The sequence below is a fragment of the Dysidea avara genome, chromosome 3 (assembly GCF_963678975.1).
Source record: "Dysidea avara chromosome 3, odDysAvar1.4, whole genome shotgun sequence".
In the NCBI taxonomy this organism is placed as follows: Eukaryota; Metazoa; Porifera; class Demospongiae; order Dictyoceratida; family Dysideidae; genus Dysidea; species Dysidea avara.
The window spans coordinates 49,832,483-49,844,970 of record NC_089274.1 but is presented as its reverse complement, the minus strand read 5'-3'; the positions used below and the strand labels follow the sequence as shown (position 1 = coordinate 49,844,970).

At 41.6% G+C, this 12,488-nt stretch overlaps 2 protein-coding genes across 3 annotated transcripts in view; one reads left to right on the top strand and one right to left on the bottom strand.

Annotated features, from left to right (window-relative positions):
* The window catches only part of LOC136251471 (cilia- and flagella-associated protein 61-like), a 10,600-nt gene extending 536 nt beyond the window's left edge, over nt 1–10,064 (bottom strand). Inside the window, exons 1-32 of one of the 2 annotated variants that reach the window (XM_066043922.1) lie at nt 9,909–10,064; nt 9,166–9,322; nt 9,037–9,116; nt 8,827–8,894; nt 8,656–8,776; nt 8,541–8,608; nt 6,444–6,508; nt 6,252–6,393; nt 6,148–6,193; nt 6,046–6,095; nt 5,875–5,908; nt 5,774–5,823; nt 5,546–5,612; nt 5,427–5,499; nt 5,205–5,377; nt 5,112–5,151; nt 4,748–4,816; nt 4,628–4,698; nt 4,300–4,435; nt 4,033–4,248; nt 3,874–3,986; nt 3,697–3,823; nt 3,239–3,315; nt 3,023–3,196; nt 2,787–2,974; nt 2,573–2,740; nt 2,242–2,527; nt 604–643; nt 448–556; nt 333–400; nt 192–284; nt 9–112 (exon numbers count right to left, since the gene is read on the bottom strand). In XM_066043922.1, coding sequence (XP_065899994.1) covers nt 9–112; nt 192–284; nt 333–400; nt 448–556; nt 604–643; nt 2,242–2,527; nt 2,573–2,740; nt 2,787–2,974; nt 3,023–3,196; nt 3,239–3,315; nt 3,697–3,823; nt 3,874–3,986; nt 4,033–4,248; nt 4,300–4,435; nt 4,628–4,698; nt 4,748–4,816; nt 5,112–5,151; nt 5,205–5,377; nt 5,427–5,499; nt 5,546–5,612; nt 5,774–5,823; nt 5,875–5,908; nt 6,046–6,095; nt 6,148–6,193; nt 6,252–6,393; nt 6,444–6,508; nt 8,541–8,608; nt 8,656–8,776; nt 8,827–8,894; nt 9,037–9,116; nt 9,166–9,322; nt 9,909–10,021 — 3,386 coding nt within the window. In that variant the 5' untranslated portion in view covers nt 10,022–10,064. The remainder of the gene's footprint in view (nt 1–8; nt 113–191; nt 285–332; nt 401–447; nt 557–603; nt 644–2,241; nt 2,528–2,572; nt 2,741–2,786; nt 2,975–3,022; nt 3,197–3,238; nt 3,316–3,696; nt 3,824–3,873; nt 3,987–4,032; nt 4,249–4,299; nt 4,436–4,627; nt 4,699–4,747; nt 4,817–5,111; nt 5,152–5,204; nt 5,378–5,426; nt 5,500–5,545; nt 5,613–5,773; nt 5,824–5,874; nt 5,909–6,045; nt 6,096–6,147; nt 6,194–6,251; nt 6,394–6,443; nt 6,509–8,540; nt 8,609–8,655; nt 8,777–8,826; nt 8,895–9,036; nt 9,117–9,165; nt 9,323–9,908) is intronic. The other variant, XM_066043923.1, reaches the window with a different exon arrangement.
* LOC136251502 (large ribosomal subunit protein bL27-like) lies at nt 9,972–12,488 on the top strand. Its single transcript, XM_066043963.1, has 3 exons — nt 9,972–10,123; nt 10,169–10,329; nt 12,249–12,488. Exons 1-3 carry the CDS (start codon nt 10,072–10,074, stop codon nt 12,408–12,410), a joined length of 375 nt encoding a protein of 124 aa, XP_065900035.1. The 5' UTR covers nt 9,972–10,071; the 3' UTR covers nt 12,411–12,488.

The following is a 12,488-nucleotide window of genomic DNA, read 5'->3' as shown; positions in this document are numbered from 1 at the left end:
GGACATACTTGTATAAGTCTGGAATGAGCTCCTCCTGATGTCGGGACAATAAGTTATTAATACACTTCTCATTGACTCCATATAGGCTGAGGTAGTTGGACACTTCTAGTGGCTACATGATGGGAGGGAGGAGAGGTAATGATGACCCAATGGGGGGATTGTGGTGGTAGAATTGACACACAGTCACACACCTTATTACTAAGACAAGTAATACTGTCAACATTATAATATTGGTTGATGGTAATACTAAAGTATCCATTGTCCTCAGTGTCAGTGACCAGCACCTGTTAATAATGACCAATTATGTGTTGTGTGATGTCATGATGGCTTACATGATCACGAGGGTCTGTGATTGGCTGGTTACCAGGGTGGGGCTTACTCAGGTGAAGATAATGTAGTCCTGTAGTATGAGACAGATCATGTGATCAGTGACATTGTTAAGGATACCTGCTATCACACCCCCTTGTGCTTTAGCCATAGTGAAGGATGGTAACACAGGCTGGTCATCGCATGGTGTAAGTGAAGGGTCAAACATGGTAAGGATTGTCATGGCTAGCTGTAATGAGGTGTGTTAAGAGTGTACATGAAGAAGTGTTGAGCTACCTTCTGACCAACTTCCTTAGCATTGTAATCAGCATGACTCCTATAGATATTGTGACACAAGTAGACACACATGGTGACATTGTACACTTACAGTGACGTTGGTACAGCTACACTCATGGTGACACAGGTACATGCACACTGTAACACCAGCACACACAGTGACACTGGTACACTCATAGTGACACCGGTACACACACAGAGTGACACTGGTACACTCACGATGACATCGGTACACACACAGTGACACCGGTACACACACACACACACAGAGTGACACTGGTACACTCACGGTGACATCAGTACACACACAGTGACACTGGTACACTCATGGTGACACCAGTACACACACAGTGACACTGGTACACTCACGGTGACATCAGTACACACACAGTGACACTGGTGCACTCATGGTGACACCGGTACACATACACACAGTGACACTGGTACACACCGGTACACACAGAGAGAGTGACACTGGTATGCTCACGGTGACACCGACACACACACAACAACACTGATACGCTCATGGTGACAGTGGTACACAGACACACACAGTGACACTGGTACGCTCACGGTGACAGTGGTACACAGACACACATAGTGACACTGGTACGCTCACGGTGAAACCAGTACACAGGCACACACAGTGACACCGGTACGCTCACGGTGACACTAGTACACAGACACACACAGTGACACCGGTACGCTCACGGTGACACTAGTACACAGACACACACAGTGACACCGGTACGCTCACGGTGACACTAGTACACAGACACACACAGTGACACCGGTACGCTCACGGTGACACTAGTACACAGACACACACAGTGACACCGGTACGCTCACGGTGACACTAGTACACAGACACACACAGTGACACCGGTACGCTCACGGTGACACTAGTACACAGACACACACAGTGACACCGGTACGCTCACGGTGACACTAGTACACAGACACACACAGTGACACCGGTACGCTCACGGTGACACTAGTACACAGACACACACAGTGACACCGGTACGCTCACGGTGACACTAGTACACAGACACACACAGTGACACCGGTACGCTCACGGTGACACTAGTACACAGACACACACAGTGACACCGGTACGCTCACGGTGACACTAGTACACAGACACACACAGTGACACCGGTACGCTCACGGTGACACTAGTACACAGACACACACAGTGACACCGGTACGCTCACGGTGACACTAGTACACAGACACACACAGTGACACCGGTATGCTCACGGTGACACTACTACACAAGACACACACAGTGACACCGGTACGCTCACGGTGACACTAGTACACAGACACACACAGTGACACCGGTATGCTCACGGTGACACTACTACACAAGACACACACAGTGACACCGGTATGCTCACGGTGACACTAGTACATAGACACACACAGTGACACTGGTACGCTCACGGTGACACCGATACACATTTATTTTATTATTTATCATCAAGACAGGGTTACACCAGCCTGTTGAAGGGTGCTTCCCCAAGGTACATACCTAGAATATATACACAGAAAACAAGTTACATTACACAGACTAAACACAAGTACAAGACAAGAGGTAAGTTCTCTAAAAGGCTTCCACCTTATGCAACATACCATTCAGTGTGATAACGTCTGGAGTATTTGGTCACTGGTCCAGCAGCAAAGATGTTAGGGTCATTAGTATGATAACAAGTATCCACAACTAGTCGATTATCAAACACCAAACAAGCATGGTTCATAGCTCTGAATGCCTGGGGATCAACATGCTTCTGGTGTAGGCACACAACCAGAGAGCAACTAATCTGTAGTGTCTCCTCCTTGCTAGATAACTTCACACCTTTAAGGGTTTTTCCCTCCAAAACATAATCAGTGATGTCATACCCCACCAATATCCTCACACCTACAATATTATATGTTATTGCTAATGTAACAATTAACACCTCACCTAAATTACTGAGTGACTTAGTGACACGATCCTCCACTAGAAAATTGCAAAAGTGCACAGGTGGGTGGGGCTGTACCATTGCAATTCTCTCAGTAGCCACACCTACTCTGAGCAGGCCTTCAATTGCAGTGAATGCTTCCAAGCTACTACCGTACACTACAATATCTCCTGTGGATGTGGCTAGTGGTTAACAAGTGCAATGGGTGTGGTTCACCTGTTGGATGATTACTAGCCCAGTTAGCCACACACCCAGCCTGCACGCTGTTGTTTATTGTAACAACACTTTTAGGGGGCAGGGCTGGTCCATCAATCTTAAACTGTGTACCAATGCAGATCAACAATTGATCATAATGGATCAAAACTGATCGGTCTTGATCGTTGACCATAATACACTTATCTTCCCTGAATATTGCCTAATCAAGCCATGATTACAACAATCAAACCACTCACCTATCAATCTTAGTCATACTACCGTGCACCACATTGATCCAAGTGTGCAGGGACTGATGGTAATATGAGTCATTGTAGTGACAATATGTGTGTGGTAAGAAATGATCGTGAAGTGATGGGGCCACTAATCCATTAGGGGACACCAGTAGTAAGTTATTAAACTGTAAGTGAGGACTACACCAACGTTAGGTTATATCACTAGATAATATCACTCACCAGAACACTAAGGCCTCCAGGAAGGCTACACTAGTATCACTGGCACCTACTACCACAATCCTATGGTTCACCATCACCTAAAGTGTATAGTGGATGTTATGGTAGCATTAGTAAGAGGAGGTTGGTCATATTTCATAGTTTAACCCCAACACCTCAGTATCAACACCAACTAATGTGTGTGTCCCAGAACCCTCACAAACCTTTTTTCAGCTACCCCAACACAATACACAACTTTCGTAGCCAAAAAGCAAGTGCTACATTAACTGTGCTTTTTGTGAATAAAAAACACTATCATTACTAGAAGCCACGTTTGGTTGCTTAGTTAGTAATCGTACATGATGACATCAATGATCATAGCGACAGCTTATAATATGAACAACAACAATATGATCTTCATGCATACATAGCTCGGTGATTCCTTGAAACAATATGACCAACCTCCCCAGCTCATACCATACCTTGGGTTCCATGCTTAGTTTCCTACTTGTGTGATATAGTGCAAATGGCTCCATCTTCTTCAACACTTCACTGGTAGGAGCATTGACGTCCAGCCCCTCATTAGGGTACTCTATCTGTCGTCTAGGTCTGTATGGCATCACATGATCTACTGTTTAACACCAGGTAACACCACTGACCTCACACTGACAAATGCTGACAGATGGGAGGGCAGGAGATGTGGTTTGGGACTCATCCCCGGCTGATACAGTGGGTAATACAGGCAAGTCATGTGAGCATGACGTAATACTTCCTGTAGGGATGTGAAATCACATGACATCAATGGGAGTGGTCACTACCTTAATGAAATATTTACAATGAGACGAGAACACAGGGCTGAGTAGCAAATGAAACAAGTGACCTTGTTGTTCAGGACGATGACAACTGAAGTAGACAAAGTCCTCAATATTGTAATGAGCTCGTATGTATTGTATGGCCTCCTCTTGACGTAGTACACACACTCCCACCACCTGGCCTATGCACTCTGCAACCACACAACAAAGGGGCGTGGCTCCCTGTAGCAACACAACCTGTTACAGCAATGGTCACAAAATACAAGTACGTACCTGTTTAGTGGGGTCGCGTCTAGCAGTGAGGTATTGTTTGACATCATTAATGAGATGGTCACTACCATCAATACCTTGAGACAATACCTCGATCTGTTCTATGTCACTAGTCTTGGCCAACCGTACCATCACTGACCTGTGTGTGTGTGTGTATGTGGGGAGGGGGTGGGTGGTGTAATCTTGACACATAGACTATATTATACTATGCCATTATATAAAGTTATTTGCTGTATATATGGAACAATGTCATAAAGGAATCAGGACACCTCCCTAATAAGGACACTTTAATATGGTTCTAGTACATACAGACAGGTAATCACACACTCACTCGATGAGGGCACACTTGTGGAACACAAATAGCTCTTGTGACAGGACACTGTTTGGCCGAGGGGTGACACGCTACACATAGTGACAACATGACACACAGGGATGGTGACACACTACTCACTGTGAAATTAGTTAGTAAAGGGAACTCAGCTTGATCATGAGGCTGCATCAGAGCCACTATGTCCTTGTCCTGTAACAATGTTTAGTATTGTGAAGTATTGACAACAAATTTTAGTAAGGGAACTACTCAACAAGTGTATGATTCCAACAGGTTGATAGTTTATCTTCTGAATTACAGAGGACAGTCTGAATACTAAGGAAGAAGGGGCAATTGTTTACATGTGCTTACCCTGCTAAGGTCCCCAATCAATCCCCTTATATTGTGGGTCTTCGCTTTTGGTTCCCCTGTGAGGTCCCACTAATTAATGCTATTATTACATACCAGCAAATAGCTATACAACAGAGTAACCAGTATAGACACTTACTGGAAAACACTGGAATATTCCCGGCAGGAGATCATGTGACCTGTACAACACGTGAATACCCAGCTGACTACACTAACATAGGGGGTGTGGTACCTCATCTCATATGACTCATCCATACAGAACAATTGGACACACACTACATTACTATCACCCCTGTATACACAACGATGCTCTCTTGCTGCTGCTCCGAGAGGGTGTGGGGCTGGTAGATCATGTGATTCAGTGGTTTCCTTTGATGCAGTCTGTTCTAGGGGAGTGGCTGATGACTAAGCACATTATATTGTAATATATTATAAAATGCATCTACCTGGTTACCTTGGAAACTTGTTCATCTGACAAGATGGCTTGTTGGTTGCTGGACTTACTGCTGATCCCTGAAGGTGTGTTGCTACGGAGACTGATGATAACTAGTGGATACAGTAGGATGGACACACCTTTGATCAGTTAATGATGACTGCATCAGTACTGTCTGGTGATCTATAGCTATTGAACTGCTGCTGGCTACAGTATAATACACTCTGTTAATAACACTCTGAATTGAGGACATTTAAGGATTTAAATGACAAAAAATTTGGCTGGCTCCATTCATGAAAGAGGAAATTAAACCCTCTCCTTTATTACAATAAGTCACTGTGTACATCACACAACTTGACACAAGTTACCTTTCACTATCACTTCAGTCTGGCTGCTGCTCACATGACCAACTGCATCACTAAAAGGTGTGGCTGCTACTATTAGGAGGTGGGGCTATGCTGTACGTTACCTTTGTTTACTACTGCTGTTCTGCAACAAGTGACCTTCAGAAGGAGAGGAATAATGTTTAGTAGTAATGTACTAGGTAACAATTAAGCTAGCAGTTGTTAAAATAACTAAGACTACTCTAGGACAACTCCACCAATCCACTTGATGTAAATGTTATGAGGTAACAACTTACTGGTGATGGCTACAGGAGCAGACGCCATTACAGTCTGTGAGGCCTCAGCACTACACACAGGGTAGAGGGGTAACACATACACTGTATATAAGGCTCACTTACTGTACAGCATCAGATAGTAGTGACACTGCGGACACTGGTTGACTAACTGTGTTGTGTGTGACATAACATAATTACATCACAGATGGGGGTTGGGTTACACTAACTTATTCCCTCAATGGAGACTACCTCATCGTCATCTGATGGCTTACACAGGCCATGATAAGGTGCCAGATCAAAGCAACTATTGAGCAGATCAAGATCAACCTCAGTGGTCAAGCTGATGAAGCCGACAGCTCGGCCATTGACCTGATACAAATGATCCATTCATGGGGTAGGGGTTGTGTCATGACACTTACGTCAGCAACGATAGTTCTGTGTGTATCATCTTGTGCTTCAATCAGTTCAGCAATGAAATAATCCCCTATATGTCAGTACGTGTGATTACACAACTAAACATGACACCAGGTGTTTTCAATGGCTAGACGTTGAGAACATTTCTAAGGGCTCAGTGACAGACATGGCTCCCCTATGTATTTGGTATAAGGTGTCAACATTACTTTAAGATCACAACATAGCCAACCTCTACACCATTATGCTCTATTATCTACTTTGAGCAATGCTCTAAATTTTCTTATTAGAGTCACCAAGTATCTGTGAACGTTTTATTAGGATAATGTCACTGTAAAGTGTTAATAATAACTAGTATTTAAAAAAAAAAAATGTTAATTTAAAAATGAAGTAGGGATCTATGCAATAAAAAGTAGTGAAACAAGAGATGAATGATGGTTTGGATATAGCTCAGTGGGAAAATCCCTACTTTGGCACATTAGCTTTTTTTTTCAATGCCAAAGTAGGGACTTCCCACTGAGTTATGCTGTAATACCATCATTCATCTCTTGTTTCACTACTTTTTATTGCATAGACCCCTACTTCATTTTTAAATTAACATTTAAAAAAAAATACTAGTTTGTTTAGTTTTTTGTTGTGGCACAGCTAGCTACAATGTAACTAGTATTAGTCCACTTGTATTTTCCATATCTGTAGGTATGGAGAAGGCAGATACCATCATTTGTAAACATCTTGCCCATTTGTTCAGTGAGAAGTAGAGTTCCCCATATTCTGTGATTATGGGCTGGCTTCGCTGTAGTTTGGGGTTCTCCTTGTTGCGCTCTTCAATAACGTGTATCAGTGGATCGCGTTCTAGATCCAAGTGTCCCTGTGTGCCTCCAACTGTTGACCTTGCTGTTGCAGAGGGGCACCTGTCTCCTTTAGAACAATAATGAAATAATACTGATTTATTGTGCTTGCTTCTTTTTCTTACAAATACAAATATGTCTACCAGAACAATGTAACTTATAACTGTTTTATCATACATGACTGTTGTATTAGAGTGACTGTTGTATTAGAGTATATCTCAAGTCAGCCAAGAGATGTGCAGCTAGCTAGACCAATAAGGGGTGAGGTCATCTTGTTTACTGTTAAGTAAATAGCTAAGATTTTAAGAGGTGGGGTCTCCGTACTCTATCGCTATTAGTCCACCTAGATCTTCATTTGATGGGCATGATTGCAAACCTATTGTGAATGGGATCCCAATCACGAAGTTACAGATATCTAGCTAGTATACCTCTAATAGTAGCACCAGGACTGAAACGCTTCTGAAATCCAGCTCTGAAAAAATTCTGTGGCGTCTAAATATGCTGCTGAAAGAAAGTGTTGATACAGAAAATTAACACCTTGATATGGTTTCGTTGGATGAAGACAAGCAGCCCAATTCAGTGAAGATAAAAGACAAGACGCAGAGGGCACACACTCGTCAGAACCCATCCCACTGGTGAGTTTGTTATTGTGGCATAAAATGGTGACCATGCACTGCTTTGTTTGGCCTCTAGCTTTGCAACTGTGATCAGGCAGTCAGGCAGTGAGACTAAATTTTAATGATTTTTAAAATTTCTATATCCGGTCACTTGTAATTTTTTTGGTATATATTATGTACTATATGGTCTGTAAAGGTGATTTTTGTCATGTAAGATGTCTCTAGGATGAATTTTAAAGGCAGAATTTTGGGTGGCACACGAACGTTTTGGGGCGATCCCTACTTAAACGCTACTACTGTACTGTTTGATGATAGTAATAATAATGAGAGTATGCAGTGACTGTTCTATTAGAGTATCCTGATCAGTAGTTATTCTAACTTGGCCATGATACATTACAATCAAATATAAAAGTTTCAGTTCATTAAGTGGCCAAAGTAATATGCTGGCATTATCCTCAATGTTTTTACTGGCCTAGTACTTTCCAAATGATGTTGGCGTCATACCAGCACAGACCTACATCACACATTACACGCAAACAAACAAACAAACAAACAAACACACACACTACACACTACACACACACACACACACACACACACACACACACACACACACACACCACACACACACACAGGGTACCATATTGCTGTTCCAACTTGCTGGCACACTGGTTGAACACTGGAGTAAGGTCATCATGATCCTCCACCCTGAGGGAAGGGTGTGACGACATATTATTTGAACATGTTTAGCTAACTTGGAATTTCTAATGTGTAGCATGGGAAAATGCTGATGTCGACATGTGACATAAACCATATGAGTGGGTGTGGCTCCCTCTGCAGGATTCACTGGACTGAACAGCCGTTGAAGTGCTACATCTGCAAGGTGTGGTTGTAGATCACTGGATGAATTATACAACATCACCCACCTAGTTTCACACCAGGACTGGTTACCAGCCATACATATTGCAGTGGCACTAGTGCTGTGAAACTGGTCCTGTACAAGAAAAGTCAACACTAATGGCTAACTACAAGCTAAACATTATTCTAATAAGACTCAACTTTTTGCACTTCACTGGATAGGAAGAAACAGGCCAAAAGACAAAGAGAGATCTGACCATAAAAGGCTATACACTCACCGGAATATCTCCTCAGCAGCAGACTCCCTATTGATGGTGTCACTACTGACAAACAGGTGAAGAAATAGACTGTTCATCACCTGTAGTAGTCATGATGGCAACAGTGTAATATGTGCGTGTGTGACCTACTGTTGGCATGGTAACATCATAGTTAGTTGTTAGCCACACCTCCCAGGTGGTAGGATCAATCTCGGAGATGTTAGGGTAATCATATAGTGCAGCATGTGCTACCACTTGTCCTGCTGGCTCTCCATTTGTCAATGTGATAGCAAGATTGGCCTTCTCTCTAGAATGGACGTCACGCATGGTTGCTTATCATCCACATGCCATGGAGATTACCATGATTGCTGGTCTCGAGTAGTCAGATCACTACTTTCTACTCTCCCCCCCCCACACACACACACACACACACACAAAATAGTGGTCTGGCTACACAAGACTGTATGATAATGGATAGTTCATGTACTAATAAACTTTAAGCGGTCTTAATAATTATCATACAGGATGGTCATATACCATATAGGATCCTAACGTCATCCTACATCTGCCATATTCTGAGGGCAGGCTTAATGCCGATGCCCTCGAATAGCTTTGTTCCTAAAAGTTGCTAGTGTTATTCAGCTGTCCAGTACTTGACAGCCAGTGCTGGGGGTGGTGGCAAGGGCGTTCCATTTAGCCCGGGAAAAAAAATTATATATTAAGACTTAATTAGAGATCTGTACTGTTATGTGCAGAAAATTTGGGACGACTGCAAAGCAAACCCACCTTGTTTAGCCACAAAACACGTGCACCATAAAGCAATAAATAAAATCATAGATAATATATCTCGTATTATATACTACGCACCCAACTACATTAGGCGAGTCACTTACATCACGTCCAAGGCGTGTACACGACCAAACAATTTGGTGGTAGCAGGAGTTATTAGTGAGGTGATGTGAGACGAGTCCAAACACTCTGTCCTTCTCGGAACTAGCTCTTCCATTGTTTACGTTACCAAGGTAACTAACTAATCTCAATACCACAATCACAAACATGTGGTGGGCGTTATTAAGAAGTTGTGATCATTTCTTACTCAGACCAATTGGTAAACATAACCTGGCCTAGTTGCTTGTGTAATGTGTTGAGTTAGGTGCGCGCCACGCTAGCAAAAAAGGAGCGGGCTCCACACGCAATCAAGGCAAGAAGAGAACTGGTAAAAGATTAGGCCTTAAGAAATACGAAGGAGAATATGTAAAGGCTGGTCACGTGATCGTGACTCAAAGAGGGACCAGGTACTACTCTGGGAAGAACGTAAGTTCATTCCTTAACTGGTATATAATGCAGTGGCTACTGAACATCAGTGTCAATAAGTACCATCACTATTGACACCATTTGAACCAATTGCAACTCAAGTTATCAAGTACACTATTTGTATGAAGAGTTGGAAAGGTGGGTCGAACTTACCATAAACTTACTTTCACACACAGTGAAAGACCCCATGGCAAACATCAGGTCTTCTGTGTGTACCATCCTATTATTAGGTAGAAAGGAGTAGGTAGCTGAGTATATGCAAGAGTTCACTATGAACTCTTGGTATATGGTAGGTTAGTGGTCAATGTTTGTTCAACAGCCTTGGCCTCAAAAGTCTCTTATGATATAGGCTTCAACTAAATCGTACGTTTCTCAGGCCAAACTCATTGATTTTTGTTAGCTGAAGAGTGGATTTTGCAAGTCAATTGGTACATTGTGATTACTGTGCCACTTGCCAGATATGTATTGGGTGTTCCTTACTTTGTGATGAGCTTAAAAGGTAACTTGCGATCCCTCTGTGGTATGTTCTCTACTTGCAAGGTATTCACTTGTGAATGTAAATATTTTGCCCTGAAAAGCTAAAGGGTCAATTAGGCCCGAGAAATGGAAGAGTTAGTTGGAAGTGGCCTAGTGATGATGTAGCAGTAAGATTGTTATGTGAACCTTTTTGATTGAGTGAAAATGAGGTGATGTCCACTATCTAATAGTTAGAGACCTACCACAAGGATCTTCATGATTTAAAAAACCTGAGGTGAAGCTGAGGTTTTAATACCACGTCTAACTTTTAATTTTGGGTCAAGAACTCATTAAACTGCTTTAAGCTGACCAAAATGTGATATCTTAATATTGAAGGACGGACTTGGGGTCAAATACAGTACGTATTATTTAATTACAAATACAATTTTCCAAATGCAAATACGATTGCAAATACTTTTGTCAGAACAGTATTTGAATACAATTTCAAATATTTAGTGACTCAACCATTATTGTTGATCTACACTGTACACATATACACAATATCATTATTTTTGTTGTTACTATAACCCTCTCTACTATATTATGAACTCTTGCTATAACTATATACTGTTATTAAATTTTAAGGCAACGTGCCAGCTCTACATATGTACAGGGTGTGTGTGTATTGTACGCTATTGATTGCATCTAATAAATATCAATCTTTTATCCATTAGCTTGCATCTCTCGGGTTAAAATATTTTCTGTGCAATACTGAAAAGCGGGTGCATACAAAGCTGGCACACACAAAAATTGGGTTGCTAGTTTAGCCAACGGGGAACAATTATTTTCCAAAACTTAAGTGGATCCTTCTCTTGTGGTATGCATGGTAACAGTAATATTCTTTGACCATTGAAGTGATGTCATTGGAGCAATAGTGTTACCGATATGACATTTTGCCGATATTGGATAATATTTCCAAGCTGATAAACTTAGCCAATCCGATGTAATACTGCATGTTGTCTATCCTTCAGTGGATTTTACTACAAAGTACTTTTAAGTAGTAACAACATTGCATAGTAGTAAAATGCTACTGTTTGGTGCACATGAGCATGTATTTTAAAATAATACAAGTATCTGCTGCTTTTTTCATCATGGTGCTGATTTGATACCGATATGCAAAAATACAACTGATCTAATTATGGTTTTCCTGATAACTGATCCAATTATCGGTACAACATTAATAATAGTATTACAAGTTACTGTCTCATCTATCATATCATTTTCTTGGTTGGGGGCTCTGACTCATGATATTCAAATGACATCACTTATGATCAAAGATTCAGTTAACTTTATGATCTTATTTTGATAAAAGTATTTGAAGTAATTGTAAGTATTTAAATAAATTAGGGAAGTATTTAATTACAAATACTCATGTATTTGACCACAAGTTTGTATGGTAACAGGTTGGTATGGGACGTGACCACACCCTCTACTCACTGGTTGAAGGATATGTCAAGTTCATCAGATATTCTCGACCAGGCCACCCAGAAAAGCCATGGAAATACATTGAGGTACAAGAGATCCCTAACTATAACAAACTGGTCCTATCTCACTTCAGAACATGATAATGGCATTAAAATTTTAAAATGATTGTCAAAAATGTTTTGTGATAACATATAATACGTGACTGACCATTATACTGA

Excerpts from the sequence above, each read along its gene's own strand:
- LOC136251502 (XM_066043963.1), top strand. The coding sequence starts at position 10,072 with ATGTGGTGGGCGTTATTAAGAAGTTGTGATCATTTCTTACTCAGACCA. Across the intron at positions 10,124-10,168 it reads TTTCTTACTCAGACCAATTG|GTGCGCGCCACGCTAGCAAA; the intron begins GTAAACATAACC and ends GTGTTGAGTTAG. Across the intron at positions 10,330-12,248 it reads GGTACTACTCTGGGAAGAAC|GTTGGTATGGGACGTGACCA; the intron begins GTAAGTTCATTC and ends GTATGGTAACAG.